At 43.2% G+C, this 22,733-nt stretch overlaps 1 protein-coding gene across 2 annotated transcripts in view; it reads right to left on the bottom strand.

Annotated features, from left to right (window-relative positions):
* The window catches only part of CTTNBP2 (cortactin binding protein 2), a 206,261-nt gene that overhangs the window by 63,131 nt on the left and 120,397 nt on the right, over window positions 1-22,733 (bottom strand). For both annotated transcript variants that reach the window (XM_077265000.1, XM_077265002.1), the window contains exons 6-8: window positions 4,988-5,087; window positions 3,793-3,940; window positions 2,877-3,116 (exon numbers count right to left, since the gene is read on the bottom strand). In XM_077265000.1, coding sequence (XP_077121115.1) covers window positions 2,877-3,116; window positions 3,793-3,940; window positions 4,988-5,087 — 488 coding nt within the window. The remainder of the gene's footprint in view (window positions 1-2,876; window positions 3,117-3,792; window positions 3,941-4,987; window positions 5,088-22,733) is intronic.

Genomic DNA, 22,733 nt, shown 5'->3' with positions numbered 1-22,733 from the left:
TCTCGCTGGTTGTTAGCTCCATGTCAAACAGCCGGAGTGTACCGACTGGCTAGAAGGAGACGCTGCGGCGCCCCCTATGCTCGTTGCTGGCGTCGTTGCTTTTGATGTCAAACATGACGATACACGCCGACCTGGCGTCGAAATAAAGTTCTGGACTTCTAGCTCCGACCAGCGATGGCACAGCGGGATCCAAATCGCTGCTGCGTGTCAAACACAACGAGATCGCTATCCAGGACGCTGCAACGTAATGGATTGTTGTCGTTCTCTTTGCAAAGTTGCTGAGTGTGACGGTACATTTACTGATACCATTCTTACATCTTTCACTGTGATCACCTGCCTCTTCTTCACTTTTACACTTACCATACGTGGTATTATTTGCCTTGAGCATTTCACTTTTTTACTTAGGATTTTACCTTGTTTGACTCACTTCAGCACAATGGTTGTTTTATATAATTGTGTGTTTATGCTGATTTCGTTTGCTGGTTTTGATACCTTACACTCACTGGTCACATCAGGGCAAAGTTTGTGATATTCACCTTTATTTTTTTGTCAGCATAACCTGTTTATCCATGTATTTATGATCCCTATAGTTTTTTTTTAATCACTCCATGCACTGTTGTGTCTCAACCAGCTTGATTTATATCGCATTTTCTCCTGGGTGTGCGTCCTTGTTTTCCTCGTTCAATTTTTTCTGTACCATTTGGATTTTGGCATTGTGGCCTAACATTTTTACCTGTAATTATTTTCCCGTTTTGTACCTTCTTTTATTGGAATTACATATTAATAAAATAAAACTATTTTATATTGGACTGCTTGGTCGGTTTGTGGTGCTTTTGTTTGTTTAAGGTGTTATTCAAGCATGTTTGAGTGCTAACCGAGTGTCTTCAACATGCTCTAAAACTATGTTCTAGTCCCTGTGGCTGCATGTCTCAAGCGGTTCGACAGCCTCAACACAGGAGGGATTGCCTGTTTGTTAGTCAATCTCTGCACGTGTTGTGGCTGTCAAACAGCAGCGAGACATGCAGCCGCAGGGACTCAAACATAGTATTAGAGCACGCCAAAGATGCTCTAATAGCACACGAGCATGTTCGGATAACACCATACCCAAGCACGCGCGCTCATCACTAATATTAATTAACAAATAGGAACTATAAGGGGTCCTGTTTCTCACTATGTGAATCTTTATGAAAAAGCCCAATAGGAAAAATACATGGTAAGGAATTCACTCTCTAGTAGTGTAAAGTAACGCATGGCGAAATGTGCATTTAGAAAGGTCAAGAATCGGTAAATGAGCATTCAAAATGTCATCTTATGTTATCTTGTTATCTTATGTTAGGAATCCAATTTTCTTTTTTAATTGTTTTTCCATCACCAAACTTTTCACATGGATATTTTCTGTTTTCTTGTCCTGAATAAGAATATTGGGTACTAAACCTCTACTTTTCAAAAGTAAATCTGTACCTTTTTCCTTACTTAAACATCATCAATTGAGGCAGAAAACATAACGTGCTGCTGAGAAAAATGATATTTTATTTGCACAGAACAATCATGTATATAAAGTTTTTTTCGGCCTGTCTAAACAGGCTATTAAATGACCCCCGATCAGCCTGTGTGTAGAAGATGAGGGGTCATTGAACGGGCGCAAACTTTTAGTGTAAATGCATACTAATCCTTCTAGCAAAGCCATTTCCTCTCAAAATCTTCCTGGATGAGATGACAGGGGGGTGGTGTTTGAAGCCTTTTTCATGCAAATCCAAATGAAAGAAACACACATTTGAACAAGCTGTGAATTCTGTGAATAATTTGCTTGCATTAAAAAGGAGACTCCAGAAACGCTTTAAAAACAATGGAGGGCTTCACTTTGGGAGGTGCCATGCACAATGATCACTCAGGACTGTGATTTAACTTCTCCCACTGAGATAAAGCTATAGAGAACTATACTGTGAGAACAAAGGAGAAGCTGAGAACTAAAGACAGTGCTAAGGAAGTCATTATTATTTTAATGATCTACATAGAAACTACTTTTTTTTTTTTTGCTTAGCCCTTAAACATACTGACTTCAGTCACAACTATGGTTCTATAGATTTTCAAGTGTCTGGTACTATGTATTTAGAAGAATAAAAAAAGATTGCTTCTCTATATGGATCCATCTGACACTGAAAAATTAAAGAGCTATTGCGATCTACAAGATCCTAACCCAATATGTAGTAGATGCAATAATAGTAGCAAATGTCTACAATTAGAAATGTAGACTTGTTTTTTTTTAATCACTATGTTTCTTTCCTCAAGTGCAGGCATTGCAGGACCTTCGATATCCATGGTCACGACCCCTGATATAGTGACATTTAGCTAGTTGGTAGTTATTGTAACCATGGATACCCAAAATCCTGCAATGCCTGCACATGGGGTAAGCAACATACCTTATCAGAAGTACTATACCACATTTCTAATTGGAGGTATTTGCGAATATTATATTACACCTACTACATATTATAGGATCTTGGAGATGGGAATACCCCATTAATGACTGCCAATTCTCTTTTAATCGCAATGGGACACATCTAAACATTAAAGAGAAGCACACAGAAGAAACATGTTCGCCTATGCAGCATTGAAGCTGGCGTAATTACTTTTGTACTGAAAATAGCGGCGACTACAACACTCCTATAGTAATAGCAGATCTAAGGTCATCTGCTGACATTTCTAACTTGTGGCCCCAATATTCAGACCAGTCAAATGATCTCTCTAACAATAGAGCTTATTATACATTTAGGTGAAAGGATAGGTTATTGGAGGGTTAATACTCACTCTTTTAAGACACCTTCTAGCCGTACATGGGCACAACAACAAAAAAATAAGTATTTTGAAAAGCTCACCTTAAATCCTTTGGATGCTGCAATATGCGCAGCTGTCCATCCCTCACTGTCTGCACTATTGATTAGTGTTGCAGAAATGACAGCTTCGAGATTACCATTGTCCTTGTTCTTTAAGTCATAAAGTCTCACATCAAACTCCTTATGGGAATCACAATGACTTCGACCTCCATAATACATGAGGAGCTTGAGACAATCTGTGTTCCCAGAGTCGGCTGCAGCGTGAACAGGTGTCCAGCCAGTCTAGAAAAGCAGAAAGCATTGAATTTATAATAGCAAAAACTATTCAACATCAATCTAGACATTACTAGCGCTTAAATAATGATCATCAACACTCAGCAAATTACACTGCAAGAAAAAAGAATTCTAAGATCAACTTCCACATGTAGATAAAAAATTATTCTTATGAATCTTGGGAAAAGCTATTTGTCCAGGACTCATTTTTAAATGGGTTATACCAGGTTTAGAAGTCATTCCCTATCCTTTGGATAACTTCCCAAACACTGAGAGCCAAACTGTTGTGAGCCCTGAAAGGAGGGACCTGAAGAGCCCAGTTAGAATGGAGTGGTAAAATAAACCCTTCACTCTTCTTCATTTATGCTATTCCATTTTCATGCCCCTGTACACGGGCCGAACCAGTCCTTTATAGACCGCTGAATGGCTTTATGCAAACTCTGCCAATGATCCAAAAGGGCACACGAATGTTCTTACTATAGGGTTGTCTCAAACACAAACCTTTTCTTTATATCCTGGCCATTTTTACTATCAAGCAACCCAAAAATGGAGTATGGTAGCACAGCTCATCATTCTATCGGCTACAGATATGTAAATTACATGAGTTACATCATAGGCTCTGCGGTCTTAAATTCATTTTACACTAGGAGAAAAACAAATATAGTAGTTACAAGGTTGTACCCACATTTGTTGCAATATTTCTATTGGCACCAGAGTCCAGTAAAAGTTTAACAGTTTCACAGTTTCCATTTTTGCAAGCCAGATATAATGGGGTTTGTCCTCCACCAACATAGTTGATGTCAGCATTGTATACAAGTAATTCTTTTGCACAACTAGAAGAAAAAAGTAAAGCAAAAATTATTACTTACATTAATCTTACATTTCATGATTAAAGGTTTAGAGGAAGTTAAGATTTACCATAGTTGTACAAAAAAAGAAGTTACATGCTGTACATCATGTGCATCTACTAAAATGACCAGTCGCAACCGTTTCTCGCCACTATCTAAAATAGTTACCGTATATCTGTATCTTCTAGTTATCCTTATATACAGCATGTCTCCCATTAACCTAGAATTGTTGCTCTCTAGAATCTACGTTGAGCTTCAGAGGGGGTGTGCTTTAGAACAACCCCAGCCTATATGCCTTTTTAGGCAACAGGGACATCCAAGAAGTGGTTTCCCATCTGAATGGCCACCATGGAATATTACAATTTTTTTGCATGAACTAAAAAAAAATAATCAGCAACAGGTTTCCCTAGTTAGTCAGCCGGTACCCAACATACTTTTATGGTATATACTTTCGATATGCCTTACATGTCTCAGAAAGCATTACGCCTTTAGGATTGACTGCAGCCATTGGGATTGGTTTAATCTAAAAGACCAAAAAAAGGTTGCACACCTCTATTGTAGATACATGCTGCCATGCGATTTGTCATTTTTATCAACAAACCATTTATATACTTGGGGCAGTGGTATGTGGATAACAGGAAAGATTAGTTTAAAAACACCTTGGAAACCTGGGTAATGAGTTATTGGGTGAATTTATCTCCCAGTAATGGCAGCTTATAGCATAAACCATAAAGGGACTTGGGCGAAAACAAAATGTAAAAGGTTGAATGATGTGCCCCTCTGACTGAGCCCCATATAGACTGAATGCAGTGTTAACGTCAAATATCTATTCTTTATTTACTTTCCAAAATTATGGACACTAGGCTCCCTGGCATATTTCAGCTGCGACTTTACTCAAACGATTTAATAACCTTATGGCTGCCTTGGGCTGAAGCTCCATGATAGTAAGGTATATGCCTACCTTTAGTAAACATTTTGAATAGACTTATTTAGAAAATTAAGGTTACACTTGCACAGTGATCTGCTACTTACTTTGAATGTCCCTGAGCAGCTGCTGTGCATAAGGCAGTAAAGCCATTTGAAACAGTAGCATCTACTCGTGCTCCTGACATCAGCAGCAACTTTACACAGTCTGCAAGAGAACAAAAATAGAGCATGAGGGTGCAAAACGAAAGAAACGACGCCAGAGAAATGTGTTGTGGAGGTAGATAAAGAGAATGATCATACAATCCGTGCAATAAACAATATGGGAACAGTAGAGGCACTAATGACCTTTGCAAGTAAAATTTATATATATATATATATATATATATATATATATATATATATATATATATATATATATATATATATATATATATATATATATATATATATACAATTTTATTTTTTTTTAATATATATATATATATATATATATATATATATATATATATATATATATATATATATATATATATATATATGTGTGGGTGGGGGGTGTGTGTGTGTGTGTGTGTGTGTGTGTGTGTGTGTGTGTGTGTGTGTGTATATACACATACATACATACATACATGCAGGCTGAAGGGCCCGGTGGCGGGTTAGTGTAGCAAGTTGTGTGCAGCAAGCTTTGCGTGTGGCGAGTTTTATGTGTGGTGCCTTTTGAGTATGTGCAAGTTTTGTGTGAGGCAACTTTTGCATGTGTTGCAACTTTTGTGCATGTGGCAATTTTTCCGCGTGTGCAAGTTTTGCGTGTGGCGAGTTTTCCACGAGGTGAGTTTTGCACGTGTGGCGAGTTTTGCCTGAGCCTAGTTTTGCATGTGGCGAGTTTTGCGCGTGGCGAGTTTTGAGTGGCGACTTTTGTGTTTCGACTTTTATGTGGCAAGGTTGGTGTATGTGTGGTGAAATGTGTGCTGAGGGTGGTATATGTGTTCAAGCACGTGGTAGTGTGTGTGGCGCATTTTGTGTGTGTGTTCATATCCCCGTGTGTGGTGAGTATCCCATGTCGGGGCCCCACCTTAGCAACTGTACGGTATATACTCTTTGGCGCCATCGCTCTCATTCTTTAAGTCCCCCTTGTTCACATCTGGCAGCTGTCAATTTGCCTCCAACACTTTTCCTTTCACTTTTTCCCCATTATGTAGATAGGGGCAAAATTGTTTGGTGAATTGGAAAGCGCGGGGTTAAAATTTACCTCACAACATAGGCTATGAAGCTTTCGGGGGCCAGACGTGTGACTGTGCAAAATTTTGTGGCTGTAGCTGCGACGGTGCAGATGCCAATCCCGGACATACACACATACATACACACACACATTCAGCTTTATATATTAGATTTTTTTTTCTTCAATATGTGTGTGTGTATACATAAATATACATACACACATACATACATACATACATAAACACATATATATGCACACACACACACACACACACATTTATTTGTAGATATACAGTACAAACTTTTATGTAAGAGTGGAAAAAAATGCTGTAAAGTTAGGATGCTTTCATAAATTGAATATCAATTAGCAAAATGCAAAGTGAATGAGCAAAAAAAAGAGTAATTTAAATCACATCAGTATTTGTTGTCACCACCTTTTGCCCATCAGGGATTTTGTAGGATTATAGTCAGGTGTATCAGTAAGCAATTATACCAATCAGGTGATAACGATCATCATTTTCATAAGTGGGTTAAAACACAGTCATTAACTGAAGCAGAAACAGCTTTGTAGGAGGCTTAAAACTGGGTGAGGAACAGTCACATTGTGCTAAAGGTGAGGTTGTGGAAAACATGTTCATGTAACAGGTCATACACCATGTCAAGATTATTCTGCATCAGTAAGGTCTTTTATAGATAAAAGATTTCAAAGCAGACTGGGGTTTTAAGATGGGCAATTACAGCTCTTTTGGTAAAAACACCAAGAACAGCTCAACTTATATGACTGCAGATGCTGTGGTCGACAAAGTAAACAATGCAAAAGATGAAACACACATCATGTTTACTTCCCTTCGAAATCAGAAGATGTCCAGCAGTGCTATCAGTTCAACATTGAAAGCAAACATTGGGATCGAGCTACATTCATCTACTTTTTGAAGTCTGGCCAGATGTGGTCTTCATAGAAGAATTGTGACCTAAAATCCATACTGAACTGACCACATTCAATATGGAAACAAGGCCAAGTAATTCAACTATGCATGAAAAGATAGAAAGTAAGGCACAGACAAAAATGGCAGCAAGTGCTCTAGACCGATGACTTGAAATTTGAAATATTTGTCTGAAACAAAAGGCAGTTAGTTCACAAAAGGGCTGGAGAGTGGTACAATAATGATTGACTGTAGACAGTGAAACATGGTGGAGGTTCCTTGCAAGATTGAGGCCGTATTTCAGCAAATGGAATTGAAGACTTAGTCAGGATTAATGATGCCCACAATGATGAGTCACACAGATACTTATCCATCATGCACTACCATCAGGAAAATGACTGACTGGTTGTATGTTTGGGGTCTTAGGCCTGTTACAGAAGAAATTGTGGAGCCAATGTAATTAAGAACTATCTTCAGCAATTAGGAAGGGGACTTGGAAATTATGATATGACCTCCACAGAGCTGATCACAATATCGAGTCTGTCTGTGATTACTTGAAGAGACAGATGCATGTGCATAAGCCTACATCCATAGAAGATCTGTGGTCAGTTCTCCAAGATGTTTGGAATAACCTCGCTGCCGAGTTCCTTCAAAAAATGTGTGCAAGTGTACCTAGAAAAATGGATGCTCATTTAAAGGGCCACTGTCACCCCCCTCCAGCCGTTATAAACTAAAAGAGCCACCTTGTGCAGCAGTAATGCTGCATTCTAACAAGGTGGCTCTTTTAGTTTTAGGTTCAAGCATACCCCAAATAAAACGTTTTTATACTTGGCCACAATTCCTGTCTCTAGCCAGGTAGGCGGGTCCTCACTCCCCAGCTTGGCCAGCTCCTCTGCGGTCACTCACATCTTCCTGCGCTTTTGGCGCCGCCCCCTCAGCGCTGTTATCGTTTCAAATCCGGCGCCTGCGCTGTGTACTGGTGTCCTGCGCAGACGCAGTAAGCTCTGGCCGTCTGAAGTAATGGCTGATACCAGAGAACAAAAGACATCCACAGAACACCAGGATGGATCTGCTGCACAGCAAATAGCTGTAGGACCTGCGATGACGTCACTGCCATGTGATTGCCCTAATCACATGGCAGTGACGTCATCGCAGGTCCTACAGCTATTTGCTGTGCAGCAGATCCATCCTGGTGTTCTGTGGATGTCTTTTGTTCTCTGGTATCAGCCATTACTTCAGACGTCCAGAGCTTACTGCGTCTGCGCAGGACACCAGTACACAGCGCAGGCGCCGGATTTGAAACGATAACAGCGCTGAGGGGGTGGCGCCGAAAGCGCAGGAAGATGTGAGTGACGGCAGAGGAGCTGGCCAAGCTGGGGAGTGAGGACCCGCCTACCTGGCTAGAGACAGGAATTGTGGCCAAGTATAAAAACGTTTTATTTGGGGTATGCTTGAACCTAAAACTAAAAGAGCCACCTTGTTAGAATGCAGCATTACTGCTGCACAAGGTGGCTCTTTTAGTTTTTAACGGCTGGAGGGGGGTGACAGTGGCCCTTTAAAGGCAAAAGGTAGTCATACTAAATATTGATTTGATTTAAAAATTTCTCTTTTGCTTGTTCATTATTTTATTATTATTTTATTATTATTATTTATTACACAGGTCAACAAAAAAAAATTTTTTTTCTGGTGTCCAAAATATTTTCATGAATTTGGGGTATTTTGGGGGTGCTGATTCTGAATATGTCATCAGTTTTGCCAGATTGGCTCAAGTTTTTGAGATTTTTGGTATCTTATTTATAGCACTTGTTGGTAAATGCGACGCATCATCTCATTAATTTCTTTGGATTAGTACTTGAACTGAGCAGTTCTCAATATAGTTTTGTGTTAATTAGTGTTCTAAAAGTTTGTTCATAGCTAGGGTTGAGCGAAACGGGTCGATCATTTTCAAAAGTCGCCGACTTTTGGCTAAGTCGGCGTCTCATGAAACCCGATCCGACCCCTGTGCTTGTCGGCCATGCGGTACGCGACTTTCGCGCCAAAGTCGCGTTTCAATGACGCGAAAAGCGCCATTTCTCAGCCAATGAAGGTGAACGCAGAGTGTGGGCAGCGTGATGACATAGATCCTGGTCCCCACCATCTTAGAGAAGGGCATTGCAGTGATTGGCTTGCTGTCTGCGGCGTCACAGGGGCTATAAAGGGGCGTTCCCGCCGACCGCCATCTTACTGCTGCTGATCTGAGCTTAGGGACAGGTTGCTGCCGCTTCGTCAGAAGCAGGGAGAGCGTTAGGCAGGGTCCACTAACCACCAAACCGCTTGTGCTGCAGCGATTTCCACTGTCCAACACCACCTTCGGTGTGCAGGAACAGTGGAAGCTATTTTTTTTTTTTTTTCCCCTCAGCGCTGTAGCTCATTGGGCTGCCCTAGAAGGCTCCGTGATAGCTGTATTGCTGTGTGTACGCCACTGTGGAAACCAACTGCTTTTTTCAAAGCACATATCCTCTTGTTCCTTCCTTTCTGCACAGCTATCTTTTTTGTTTGTCCACACTTTTTATTTAATTTGTGCATCAGTCCACTCCTATTGCTGCCTGCCATACCTGGCTTACATTACTGCAGGGAGATAGTAATTGTAGGACAGTTTTTTTTTTTTTTTGTTTTTTTTTTGTGGGAGATTAAGATTGGCATTTCTGCTACAGTGCCATCCCTGTGTGTGCCATCTCTCACTGAGTGGGCCATAGAAAGCCTATTTATTTTTTCCGTGATTTGTGTTCTAAAATCTACCTCAACACAGAAACACTACATCAATCAGTGGGAGAAAAATATTGGCCTCAGTCAGGGCTTGTGTGCCACTGCTGTGTGTGCGCTATCATTCAGTGGGCTATAGCAAGCCTATATTTTTTTTTTTTTTTTTTTTTTAATATTATTTGGTTTCAAAAGTCTCCCTGAAAAAAAAAAAAAACCTAAAAAAACAGTGGGAGAGTAATATTGCCCTTTCAGCTTGTGTGCCAGTCTTGACTCCTGGGTGTGCCACCTCTCTCCCTCTCATTCAGTGGGCCATAGAAAGCCTATTTATTTTTTTTTTTAAATATTATTGGGTTTCTAAAGTCTCCCTGAAAAAAACAAAAAATACATAAAAAAACAGTGGGAGAGTAATATTGCCCTTTCAGCTTGTGTGCCAGTCTTGACTCCTGGGTGTGCCACCTCTCTCCCTTTCATTCAGTGGGCCATAGAAAGCCTATTTTTTTTTTTTTAATATTATTTGGTTTCTAATTCTCCCTGAAAAAAAAAAAAAAACCTAAAAAAACAGTGGGAGAGTAATATTGCCCTTTCAGCTTGTGTGCCAGTCTTGACTCCTGGGTGTGCCACCTCTCTCCCTCTCATTCAGTGGGCCATAGAAAGCCTATTTATTTTTTTTTTTAAATATTATTGGGTTTCTAAAGTCTCCCTGAAAAAACAAAAAATACATAAAAAAACAGTGGGAGAGTAATATTGCCCTTTCAGCTTGTGTGCCAGTCTTGACTCCTGGGTGTGCCACCTCTCTCCCTTTCATTCAGTGGGCCATAGAAAGCCTATTTATTTTTTCCGTGATTTGTGTTCTAAATTCTACCTCAACACAAAAACACTACATCAATCAGTGGGAGAAAAATATTGGCCTCAGTAAGGGCTTGTGTGCCACTGCTGTGTGTGCTATCTCTCATTCAGTGGGCTATAGCAAGCCTATTTTTTTTTTTTTTTTTTTTTTTTTTAATATTATTTGGTTTCTAATTCTCCCTGAAAAAAAAAAAAAAACCTAAAAAAACAGTGGGAGAGTAATATTGCCCTTTCAGCTTGTGTGCCAGTCTTGACTCCTGGGTGTGCCACCTCTCTCCCTCTCATTCAGTGGGCCATAGAAAGCCTATTTATTTTTTTTTTAAAATATTATTGGGTTTCTAAAGTCTCCCTGAAAAAACAAAAAATACATAAAAAAACAGTGGGAGAGTAATATTGCCCTTTCAGCTTGTGTGCCAGTCTTGACTCCTGGGTGTGCCACCTCTCTCCCTTTCATTCAGTGGGCCATAGAAAGCCTATTTTTTTTTTTTTTAATATTATTTGGTTTCTAATTCTCCCTGAAAAAAAAAAAAAAACCTAAAAAAACAGTGGGAGAGTAATATTGCCCTTTCAGCTTGTGTGCCAGTCTTGACTCCTGGGTGTGCCACCTCTCTCCCTTTCATTCAGTGGGCCATAGAAAGCCTATTTTTTTTTTTTTAATATTATTTGGTTTCTAATTCTCCCTGAAAAAAAAAAAAAAACCTAAAAAAACAGTGGGAGAGTAATATTGCCCTTTCAGCTTGTGTGCCAGTCTTGACTCCTGGGTGTGCCACCTCTCTCCCTCTCATTCAGTGGGCCATAGAAAGCCTATTTATTTTTTTTTTTAAATATTATTGGGTTTCTAAAGTCTCCCTGAAAAAACAAAAAATACATAAAAAAACAGTGGGAGAGTAATATTGCCCTTTCAGCTTGTGTGCCAGTCTTGACTCCTGGGTGTGCCACCTCTCTCCCTTTCATTCAGTGGGCCATAGAAAGCCTATTTATTTTTTCCGTGATTTGTGTTCTAAATTCTACCTCAACACAAAAACACTACATCAATCAGTGGGAGAAAAATATTGGCCTCAGTAAGGGCTTGTGTGCCACTGCTGTGTGTGCTATCTCTCATTCAGTGGGCTATAGCAAGCCTATTTTTTTTTTTTTTTTTTTTTTTTTTAATATTATTTGGTTTCTAATTCTCCCTGAAAAAAAAAAAAAAACCTAAAAAAACAGTGGGAGAGTAATATTGCCCTTTCAGCTTGTGTGCCAGTCTTGACTCCTGGGTGTGCCACCTCTCTCCCTCTCATTCAGTGGGCCATAGAAAGCCTATTTATTTTTTTTTTAAAATATTATTGGGTTTCTAAAGTCTCCCTGAAAAAACAAAAAATACATAAAAAAACAGTGGGAGAGTAATATTGCCCTTTCAGCTTGTGTGCCAGTCTTGACTCCTGGGTGTGCCACCTCTCTCCCTTTCATTCAGTGGGCCATAGAAAGCCTATTTTTTTTTTTTTTAATATTATTTGGTTTCTAATTCTCCCTGAAAAAAAAAAAAAAACCTAAAAAAACAGTGGGAGAGTAATATTGCCCTTTCAGCTTGTGTGCCAGTCTTGACTCCTGGGTGTGCCACCTCTCTCCCTTTCATTCAGTGGGCCATAGAAAGCCTTTTTTTTTTTTGGTTTTTTTAATATTATTTGGTTTCTAAAGTCTCCCTGAAAAAAACAAAAAAAACATAAAAAACAGTGGGAGAGTAATATTGCCCTTTCAGCTTGTGCGCCAGTCTTGACTCCTGGTTGTGCCACCTCTCTCTCTCTAATTGTGGGCCATAGAAAGCCTTTTTTTTTTTTTTTTTAATATTATTTGGTTTCTAAAGTCTCCCTGAGAAAAAAAAATAAATAAATTAGGTGGGAGATTAATATTGACATTAGTGCTTGAGTGACAGTCCTGCGTGTGTGTCATCTCTGTGATTTTGTGCCACAGAAAACAGAGTGTGTAACATTGTGCCTGATTTTCCTTGTGGTCTCACCAACCTGTTAAGGGATATTGAAATCATACTGAAGTTATAGCTCACCGTGTAAGTTGTTTGATAGCAACAAATAAAGTTACTTTGGTTAAGATTTTAAAACAATGAGGAAGTCTGGTGCAAGAGGTCGTCGTGGGCGTTCATTGTCAGCTGGTAATGATGGTAGTGGTAGTGGAGCATCAGGTGGTCGTGGGGATAAAAATATTCCACCTAAGTCTGGAGCTGTGGAGCCAGTTTCGTCGTCAGGCTACACAAGGCCTCGAACGCTCTCTTTTCTGGGAGTAGGAAAACCGCTTTTAAAGGCGGAGCAGCAACAGCAAGTTTTGGCTTACATTGCAGACTCAGCCTCTAGCTCTTTTGCCTCCTCTTCCGAAACTGGTAAATGTAAAAGCAGCGCGTCGCTTGTGGATGTTCACGGTCAGGGACAAGTCGCTTCCTTGTCCTCCTCAGCAAAAACTACAACAAGAGAGAAGGATGCAGCAGGCGACACAACGGGTCACTCCATGGAGCTCTTTACACATACCGTCCCTGGCTTAGAAAGTGAAACATTTAACAGGCCATGCCCATTACAAGTATATTCTGACATGGAGTGCACTGATGCACAGCCACAGCCAGAGTACTATGCTGCTCCTTTGACTCAGACCACCACATTGCCCTCTCAGGGTACAGATCCACAATCAGACCCTGATGAGACTATGTTGCCCCGCCACGAACGCTATACCACCGACCGACACAGTGACACAGACGAAGTTGCACACGAGCTCGAAGAGGAGGTAATAGATGACCCAGTTATTGACCCCGATTGGCAGCCATTGGGGGAACAGGGTGCAGGCGGCAGTAGTTCAGAAGCGGAGGTGGAGGAGGGGCCGCAGCAGGCATCAACATCGCAACAGGTTCCATCTGCCGGGCCCGTATCTGGACCAAAACGCGTGTCAAAGCCAAAACCTGTTGGAGCACAGCGTTGCCATCCGGTTAAAGCTCAGTCTGCAATCCCTGAAAAGGGATCAGAGTCTAGGAAGAGTGCAGTCTGGCATTTTTTTAAACAACATCCAACTGATCAGCGCAAAGTCATCTGTCAAAAATGTTCAACTAGCTTAAGCAGAGGTCAGAATCTGAAAAGTCTAAATACTAGTTGCATGCATAGACACTTAACCACCATGCATTCTCAAGCCTGGACTAACTACCAAACGTCCCTCAAGGTTGTAGCACCCTCGGCCAATGAAGCTAGTCAGCAACGCAACATCCCTTCCGTCACTGTAAGGCCACCATTTTCCGCACCACCGGCAGTATCTGTGCAGGTTTCTTTGCCAGCCAAAAGCAGTCAGGGTCAGGGAATCACCAGTTTTGTAGGAGGAAATATTGCATGTAGGGCACCGGCGGAAACAATACCGTCTCCAACCGTCTCTCAGTCTGCCATGTCCACCGGCACACCCGAAAGTTCCACGATCTACAGCTCTCCAGTCCAGCTCACCCTACATGAGACTCTGGTTAGAAAAAGGAAGTACTTATCCTCGCATCCGCGTACACAGGGTTTTAACGCCCACATAGCTAGACTAATCTCGTTAGAGATGATGCCCTACCGGTTAGTTGAAAGCGAAGCTTTCAAAGCCCTGATGGAGTACGCTGAACCACGATACGAGCTACCCAGTCGACACTTTTTTTCCAGAAAAGCCATCCCAGCCCTGCACCAGCATGTTAAACAGCGCATCGTCCATGCACTCAGGCAATCTGTGAGTACAAAGGTGCACCTGACTACAGATGCATGGACCAGTAGGCATGGCCAGGGACGTTATGTGTCCATCACGGCACACTGGGTGAATGTGGTGGATGCAGGGTCCACAGGCGACATCAATTTAGGGACAGTTGTGCCTAGCCCACGGTCTAGGAAACAGTTGGCTGTAGGCGTTCGCACCCCCTCCTCCTCCTCCTCGTCCTCCTGCAGAAGCTACAGCTCTTCCACAGAACGCAGTCGGCCAACCACTCCATCGGCAGATGACACTGTTGCACACCAGTTGTCCCATTATGGGCCAGCTACTGCCAAGCGTCAGCAGGCTGTATTGGCTATGAAGTGTTTGGGCGACAACAGACACACCGCGGAAGTTCTGTCCGAGTTCTTGCAACAAGAAACGCAGTCGTGGCTGGGCACAGTAGATCTTGAGGCAGGCAAGGTAGTGAGTGATAACGGAAGGAATTTCATGGCTGCCATCTCCCTTTCCCAACTGAAACACATTCCTTGCCTGGCTCACACCTTAAACCTGGTGGTGCAGTGCTTATTGAAAACTTATCCTGGGTTCTCCGACCTGCTCCTCAAAGTGCGTGCACTTTGCTCACATATCCGACGTTCGCCTGTACACGCCAGCCGTATGCAGACCTATCAGCGGTCTTTGAACCTTCCCCAGCATCGCCTAATCATAGACGTTGCAACAAGGTGGAACTCAACACTGCACATGCTTCAGAGACTGTGCGAACAGAGGCGTGCTGTTATTTATTTGTGGGAGGATACACGGGCAGGCAGTAGGATGGCAGACATGGAGTTGTCAGGTGTGCAGTGGTCGAAGATACAAGACATGTGTCAAGTCCTTCAGTGTTTTGAGGAATGCACACGGCTGGTTAGTGCAGACAACGCCGTAATAAGCATGAGCATCCCCCTAATGCGTCTGCTGATGCAAAGTTTGACGCACATAAAGGAGCAGGCGTCTGCACCAGAGGAAGAGGGAAGCCTTGATGACAGTCAGCCATTGTCTGGTCAGGGCAGTGTACAGGACGAGGTAGCGGGCGAAGAGGAGGTGGAGGACGAGGAGGATGATGGGGATGAGTATATTTTTAATGCGGAAACTTTCACGGGGGCACAGGAAATTGGTTGCGTGTCACGGCCGGGTTCTGGTTTTTTGAGGGACACAAGTGACGTAGATTTGCCTGCAACTGCCCCTCAACCAATCACAACCGGAGATTTGACAAGTGGAACTTTGGCCCACATGGCGGATTATGCCTTACGTATCCTACAAAGGGACACACGCATTACGAAAATGATGAACGATGACGATTACTGGTTGGCCTGCCTCCTTGATCCACGCTATAAAGGCAAATTGCAAAATGTTATGCCACATGAGAACTTGGAACTAATATTAGCAACCAAACAATCAACTCTTGTTGACCGTTTGCTTCAGGCATTCCCAGCACACAGCGCACGTGATCGTTCTCACACGAGCTCCAGGGGGCAGCAGACTAGGAGTGTTAGGGGTGCACACATCAGAAGTGGCGTTGGACAGAGGGGTTTTCTGACCAGGTTGTGGAGTGATTTTGCTATGACCGCAGACAGGACAGGTACTGCTGCATCAATTGAAAGTGACAGGAGACAACATTTGTCCAGTATGGTTACTAACTATTTTTCATCCCTTATCGATGTTCTCCCTCAACCGTCATTCCCATTTGATTACTGGGCCTCCAAATTAGACACCTGGCCAGAATTGGCAGAATATGCATTGCAGGAGCTTGCTTGCCCGGCAGCAAGTGTCCTATCAGAAAGAGTATTCAGTGCTGCAGGGTCAATATTAACCGAAAAAAGGACTCGTCTGGCTACCCAAAATGTTGACGATCTAACATTCATTAAAATGAACCACAACTGGATTTCAAAATCTTTTGCCCCACCTTGCCCGGCCGACACCTAGCTTTCCTATGAAAAGCTCTTGCCTGTGAATTACTTTTCTAATGTCTAATTTGCTGCTGCAGATTGTACAGCATACGACATGTTTACACCTCCCTAAATGGCCAAACTCCCCACACGGGGCCGTGGTATCGCGACTTGGCGCAAGCACCCGTGAGACTGCTGTTTGTCTGAAGAGGTGGGTGTGCTCGCTTTTGGTTGACGGCATTGCTACTGGGTCCCTCATAGTACAATGTAGTGTCTCTGGCGGTGGTGGTGCGCACCCAACGTCAGACACACCGTTGTAACATGAGTGGCCCTGGGGCGGTCCCGCCGGCCTCAAGAGAGTTCCCCCCTACCCCAGCTCAAACTGGGCTGTACTACGTGCAAAATTATGTCGCACAGCTCCACCAATCTTTAGTCTATTCGCTGACATCATTCAATGTCTGGCACTGACAATACAAATTTGTAGACATCTATGATGCAACTTAAAGTAGTCTGTGTCTGTGTCCTATATTGGCACCATTAAATAGTTACTGCCAAATTACTATGTCAGAAACACAGCAGATGAGCCCACCCCTGTACCTAAGTATGCCATCTTTTTTTTTGTTTTGGTTGTTTTGCGAGACATTAACATCTATTTATATTTTGGGAGTACTGGGACAGACACTCCTTGCACTACTCCTCCACTCAGCACCAAGCTGCCTGCCCGTGTATCCATGTAACCGCTGTAAAACTGCCATGAGCCTATTGTTTGTTATTTTAGGCCTTTGATAGCCTGTCTGCGGTCCCTACTCCTCCACTGACCACCAAGCTGCCTGCCCGTGTATCCATGTAACCGCTGTAAAACTGCCATGAGCCTATTGTTTGTTATTTTAGGCCTTTGAAGCCTTTCTGCGCTCCCTCCTTCCACTAGTCCTCCACTGACCAGACCACTGCTGCCCGTGTACCCCTGGAACCAATTTTAAAGTGCCTACAGCCAGCCCATTTTATTGTGTTAGGCCTTCGAAGCCTGTCTGCGGTCCATACTTCCACTAGTCCTCCACTGACCAGACCACTGCTGCCCGTGTACCCCTGGAACCAATTTTAAAGTGCCTACAGCCAGCCCATTTTATTGTGTTAGGCCTTCGAAGCCTGTCTGCGGTCCCTCCTTCCACTAGGCCTCCACTGACCAGACCACTGCTGCCCGTGTACCCCTGGAACCAATTTTAAAGTGCCTACAGCCAGCCCATTTTATTGTGTTAGGCCTTCGAAGCCTGTCTGCGGTCCCTCCTTCCACTAGGCCTCCACTGACCAGACCACTGCTGCCCGTGTACCCCTGGAACCAATTTTAAAGTGCCTACAGCCAGCCCATTTTATTGTGTTAGGCCTTCGAAGCCTGTCTGCGGTCCATACTTCCACTAGGCCTCCACTGACCAGACCACTGCTGCCCGTGTACCCCTGGAACCAATTTTAAAGTGCCTACAGCCAGCCCATTTTATTGTGTTAGGCCTTCGAAGCCTGTCTGCGGTCCCTCCTTCCACTAGGCCTCCACTGACCAGACCACTGCTGCCCGTGTACCCCTGGAACCAATTTTAAAGTGCCTACAGCCAGCCCATTTTATTGTGTTAGGCCTTCGAAGCCTGTCTGCGGTCCATACTTTAAATACTCCTCCACTCACCACCAAGCTGCCTGCCCGTGTATCCATGTAACCGCTGTAAAACTGCCATGAGCCTATTGTTTGTTATGTTAGGCCTTTGATAGCCTGTCTGCGGTCCTTACTTTAAATACTCCTCCACTCACCACCTAGCTGCCTGTGTATCCATGTAACCGATGTAAAACTGCCATGACTGCCTACTGTTTGTTATTTTAGGCCTTTGATAGCCTGTCTGCGGCCCCTACTTGCAATACTCCTCCACTGACCACAATGCTGCCTGGAGTGCCTGCCTGTGTATCCATGTAACCGATGTAAAACTGCCATGACTGCCTACTGTTTGTTATTTTAGGCCTTTGATAGCCTGTCTGCGGCCCCTACTTGCAATACTCCTCCACTGAGCACAATGCTGCCTGGAGTGCCTGCCTGTGTATCCATGTAACCGATGTAAAACTGCCATGACTGCCTACTGTTTGTTATTTTAGGCCTTTGATAGCCTGTCTGCAGCCCCTACTTGCAATACTCCTCCACTGACCACACCAATGCTGCCCGTGTACCCCTGGAACCTATTTAAAAGTTCATAGAGCCTAGTTATATATTTTATTTACTATTAATAAGGCCATGATGGACTACGCTGTACCACGCTACAAGCTAACCAGTCGACACTTCTTTTGCGAGAAAAGCCATCCCAACCCTCCACCAGCATGTAGAAGACCGCATTGTCCATGCACTCTGGCAATCTGTGAGTACAAAGGTGCACCTGACAACAGACGCATGGACCTGTAGGCATGGCCACGGAAGATTACGTGTCCATTACGGCGCAATGGGTTAATGTGGTGGATGCATGGTCCACAGGGGACAGCCTACTAAGTCTGTCTGCAGTCCCTAATTCAAATTGTCCTCCACTGTCTAAATCGGAACTTCCACCTTCTGGCTTTCGGCCTATAGTATCAGAAATTAAACTGCATTTGGCCTTCAACTTTGGTTAGGGCCTACTAACGGCTTCTGCCCCTCCCTGGTGTTGTCCTCAACTAAATAAAGCTGAGCTTCAACCTTCCGGCTCTCATTAAGTGGTTTTAAAAAAAAAAAAATTGGTGGTTAGGGCCTACTAACGGCTTCTGCCCCTCCCTGGTGTTGTCCTCAACTAAATAAAGCTGAGCTTCAACCTTCCGGCTCTCATTATGTGGTTTAAAAAAAAAAATGGTGGTTAGGGCCTACTAACGGCTTCTGCCCCTCCCTGGTGTTGTCCTCAACTAAATAAAGCTGAGCTTCAACCTTCCGGCTCTCATTAAGTGGTTTTAAAAAAAAAATGGTGGTTAGGGCCTACTAACGGCTTCTGCCCCTCCCTGGTGTTGTCCTCAACTAAATAAAGCTGAGCTTCAACCTTCCGGCTCTCATTAAGTGGTTTTTAAAAAAAAATGGTGGTTAGGGCCTACTAACGGCTTCTGCCCCTCCCTGGTGTTGTCCTCAACTAAATAAAGCTGAGCTTCAACCTTCCGGCTCTCATTATGTGGTTTTAAAAAAAAAAATGGTGGTTAGGGCCTACTAACGGCTTCTGCCCCTCCCTGGTGTTGTCCTCAACTAAATAAAGCTGAGCTTCAACCTTCCGGCTCTCATTAAGTGGTTTTTAAAAAAAAATGGTGGTTAGGGCCTACTAACGGCTTCTGCCCCTCCCTGGTGTTGTCCTCAACTAAATAAAGCTGAGCTTCAACCTTCCGGCTCTCATTAAGTGGTTTTAAAAAAAAAAAAATTGGTGGTTAGGGCCTACTAACGGCTTCTGCCCCTCCCTGGTGTTGTCCTCAACTAAATAAAGCTGAGCTTCAACCTTCCGGCTCTCATTAAGTGGTTTTAAAAAAAAAATGGTGGTTAGGGCCTACTAACGGCTTCTGCCCCTCCCTGGTGTTGTCCTCAACTAAATAAAGCTGAGCTTCAACCTTCCGGCTCTCATTATGTGGTTTTAAAAAAAAAAAAAATGGTGGTTAGGGCCTACTAACGGCTTCTGCCCCTCCCTGGTGTTGTCCTCAACTAAATAAAGCTGAGCTTCAACCTTCCGGCTCTCATTATGTGGTTTTAAAAAAAAAAATGGTGGTTAGGGCCTACTAACGGCTTCTGCCCCTCCCTGGTGTTGTCCTCAACTAAATAAAGCTGAGCTTCAACCTTCCGGCTCTCATTATGTGGTTTTAAAAAAAAAATGGTGGTTAGGGCCTACTAACGGCTTCTGCCCCTCCCTGGTGTTGTCCTCAACTAAATAAAGCTGAGCTTCAACCTTCCGGCTCTCATTAAGTGGTTTTAAAAAAAAAAAAAATGGTGGTTAGGGCCTACTAACGGCTTCTGCCCCTCCCTGGTGTTGTCCTCAACTAAATAAAGCTGAGCTTCAACCTTCCGGCTCTCATTATGTGGTTTTAAAAAAAAAAATGGTGGTTAGGGCCTACTAACGGCTTCTGCCCCTCCCTGGTGTTGTCCTCAACTAAATAAAGCTGAGCTTCAACCTTCCGGCTCTCATTAAGTGGTTTTTAAAAAAAAATGGTGGTTAGGGCCTACTAACGGCTTCTGCCCCTCCCTGGTGTTGTCCTCAACTAAATAAAGCTGAGCTTCAACCTTCCGGCTCTCATTAAGTGGTTTTAAAAAAAAAAAAATTGGTGGTTAGGGCCTACTAACGGCTTCTGCCCCTCCCTGGTGTTGTCCTCAACTAAATAAAGCTGAGCTTCAACCTTCCGGCTCTCATTAAGTGGTTTTAAAAAAAAAATGGTGGTTAGGGCCTACTAACGGCTTCTGCCCCTCCCTGGTGTTGTCCTCAACTAAATAAAGCTGAGCTTCAACCTTCCGGCTCTCATTATGTGGTTTTAAAAAAAAAAATGGTGGTTAGGGCCTACTAACGGCTTCTGCCCCTCCCTGGTGTTGTCCTCAACTAAATAAAGCTGAGCTTCAACCTTCCGGCTCTCATTAAGTGGTTTTTAAAAAAAAATGGTGGTTAGGGCCTACTAACGGCTTCTGCCCCTCCCTGGTGTTGTCCTCAACTAAATAAAGCTGAGCTTCAACCTTCCGGCTCTCATTAAGTGGTTTTAAAAAAAAAAAAATTGGTGGTTAGGGCCTACTAACGGCTTCTGCCCCTCCCTGGTGTTGTCCTCAACTAAATAAAGCTGAGCTTCAACCTTCCGGCTCTCATTAAGTGGTTTTAAAAAAAAAATGGTGGTTAGGGCCTACTAACGGCTTCTGCCCCTCCCTGGTGTTGTCCTCAACTAAATAAAGCTGAGCTTCAACCTTCCGGCTCTCATTATGTGGTTTTTAAAAAAAAAAAAAATGGTGGTTAGGGCCTACTAACGGCTTCTGCCCCTCCCTGGTGTTGTCCTCAACTAAATAAAGCTGAGCTTCAACCTTCCGGCTCTCATTATGTGGTTTTAAAAAAAAAAATGGTGGTTAGGGCCTACTAACGGCTTCTGCCCCTCCCTGGTGTTGTCCTCAACTAAATAAAGCTGAGCTTCAACCTTCCGGCTCTCATTATGTGGTTTTAAAAAAAAAAATGGTGGTTAGGGCCTACTAACGGCTTCTGCCCCTCCCTGGTGTTGTCCTCAACTAAATAAAGCTGAGCTTCAACCTTCCGGCTCTCATTAAGTGGTTTTTAAAAAAAAATGGTGGTTAGGGCCTACTAACGGCTTCTGCCCCTCCCTGGTGTTGTCCTCAACTAAATAAAGCTGAGCTTCAACCTTCCGGCTCTCATTAAGTGGTTTTAAAAAAAAAAAAATTGGTGGTTAGGGCCTACTAACGGCTTCTGCCCCTCCCTGGTGTTGTCCTCAACTAAATAAAGCTGAGCTTCAACCTTCCGGCTCTCATTATGTGGTTTAAAAAAAAAAAATGGTGGTTAGGGCCTACTAACGGCTTCTGCCCCTCCCTGGTGTTGTCCTCAACTAAATAAAGCTGAGCTTCAACCTTCCGGCTCTCATTAAGTGGTTTTAAAAAAAAAAAAAATGGTGGTTAGGGCCTACTAACGGCTTCTGCCCCTCCCTGGTGTTGTCCTCAACTAAATAAAGCTGAGCTTCAACCTTCCGGCTCTCATTAAGTGGTTTTAAAAAAAAAAAAAATGGTGGTTAGGGCCTACTAACGGCTTCTGCCCCTCCCTGGTGTTGTCCTCAACTAAATAAAGCTGAGCTTCAACCTTCCGGCTCTCATTAAGTGGTTTTAAAAAAAAAAAAATTGGTGGTTAGGGCCTACTAACGGCTTCTGCCCCTCCCTGGTGTTGTCCTCAACTAAATAAAGCTGAGCTTCAACCTTCCGGCTCTCATTATGTGGTTTAAAAAAAAAAAATGGTGGTTAGGGCCTACTAACGGCTTCTGCCCCTCCCTGGTGTTGTCCTCAACTAAATAAAGCTGAGCTTCAACCTTCCGGCTCTCATTAAGTGGTTTTAAAAAAAAAATGGTGGTTAGGGCCTACTAACGGCTTCTGCCCCTCCCTGGTGTTGTCCTCAACTAAATAAAGCTGAGCTTCAACCTTCCGGCTCTCATTAAGTGGTTTTAAAAAAAAAAAAAATGGTGGTTAGGGCCTACTAACGGCTTCTGCCCCTCCCTGGTGTTGTCCTCAACTAAATAAAGCTGAGCTTCAACCTTCCGGCTCTCATTAAGTGGTTTTAAAAAAAAAAAAAATGGTGGTTAGGGCCTACTAACGGCTTCTGCCCCTCCCTGGTGTTGTCCTCAACTAAATAAAGCTGAGCTTCAACCTTCCGGCTCTCATTATGTGGTTTTAAAAAAAAAAATGGTGGTTAGGGCCTACTAACGGCTTCTGCCCCTCCCTGGTGTTGTCCTCAACTAAATAAAGCTGAGCTTCAACCTTCCGGCTCTCATTAAGTGGTTTTTAAAAAAAAA

Source organism: Ranitomeya variabilis, chromosome 5 (genome assembly GCF_051348905.1).
Source record: "Ranitomeya variabilis isolate aRanVar5 chromosome 5, aRanVar5.hap1, whole genome shotgun sequence".
In the NCBI taxonomy this organism is placed as follows: domain Eukaryota; kingdom Metazoa; phylum Chordata; class Amphibia; order Anura; family Dendrobatidae; genus Ranitomeya; species Ranitomeya variabilis.
Note: the sequence above shows the minus strand (reverse complement) of the source record. Positions and strands in the feature narration are given on the sequence as shown.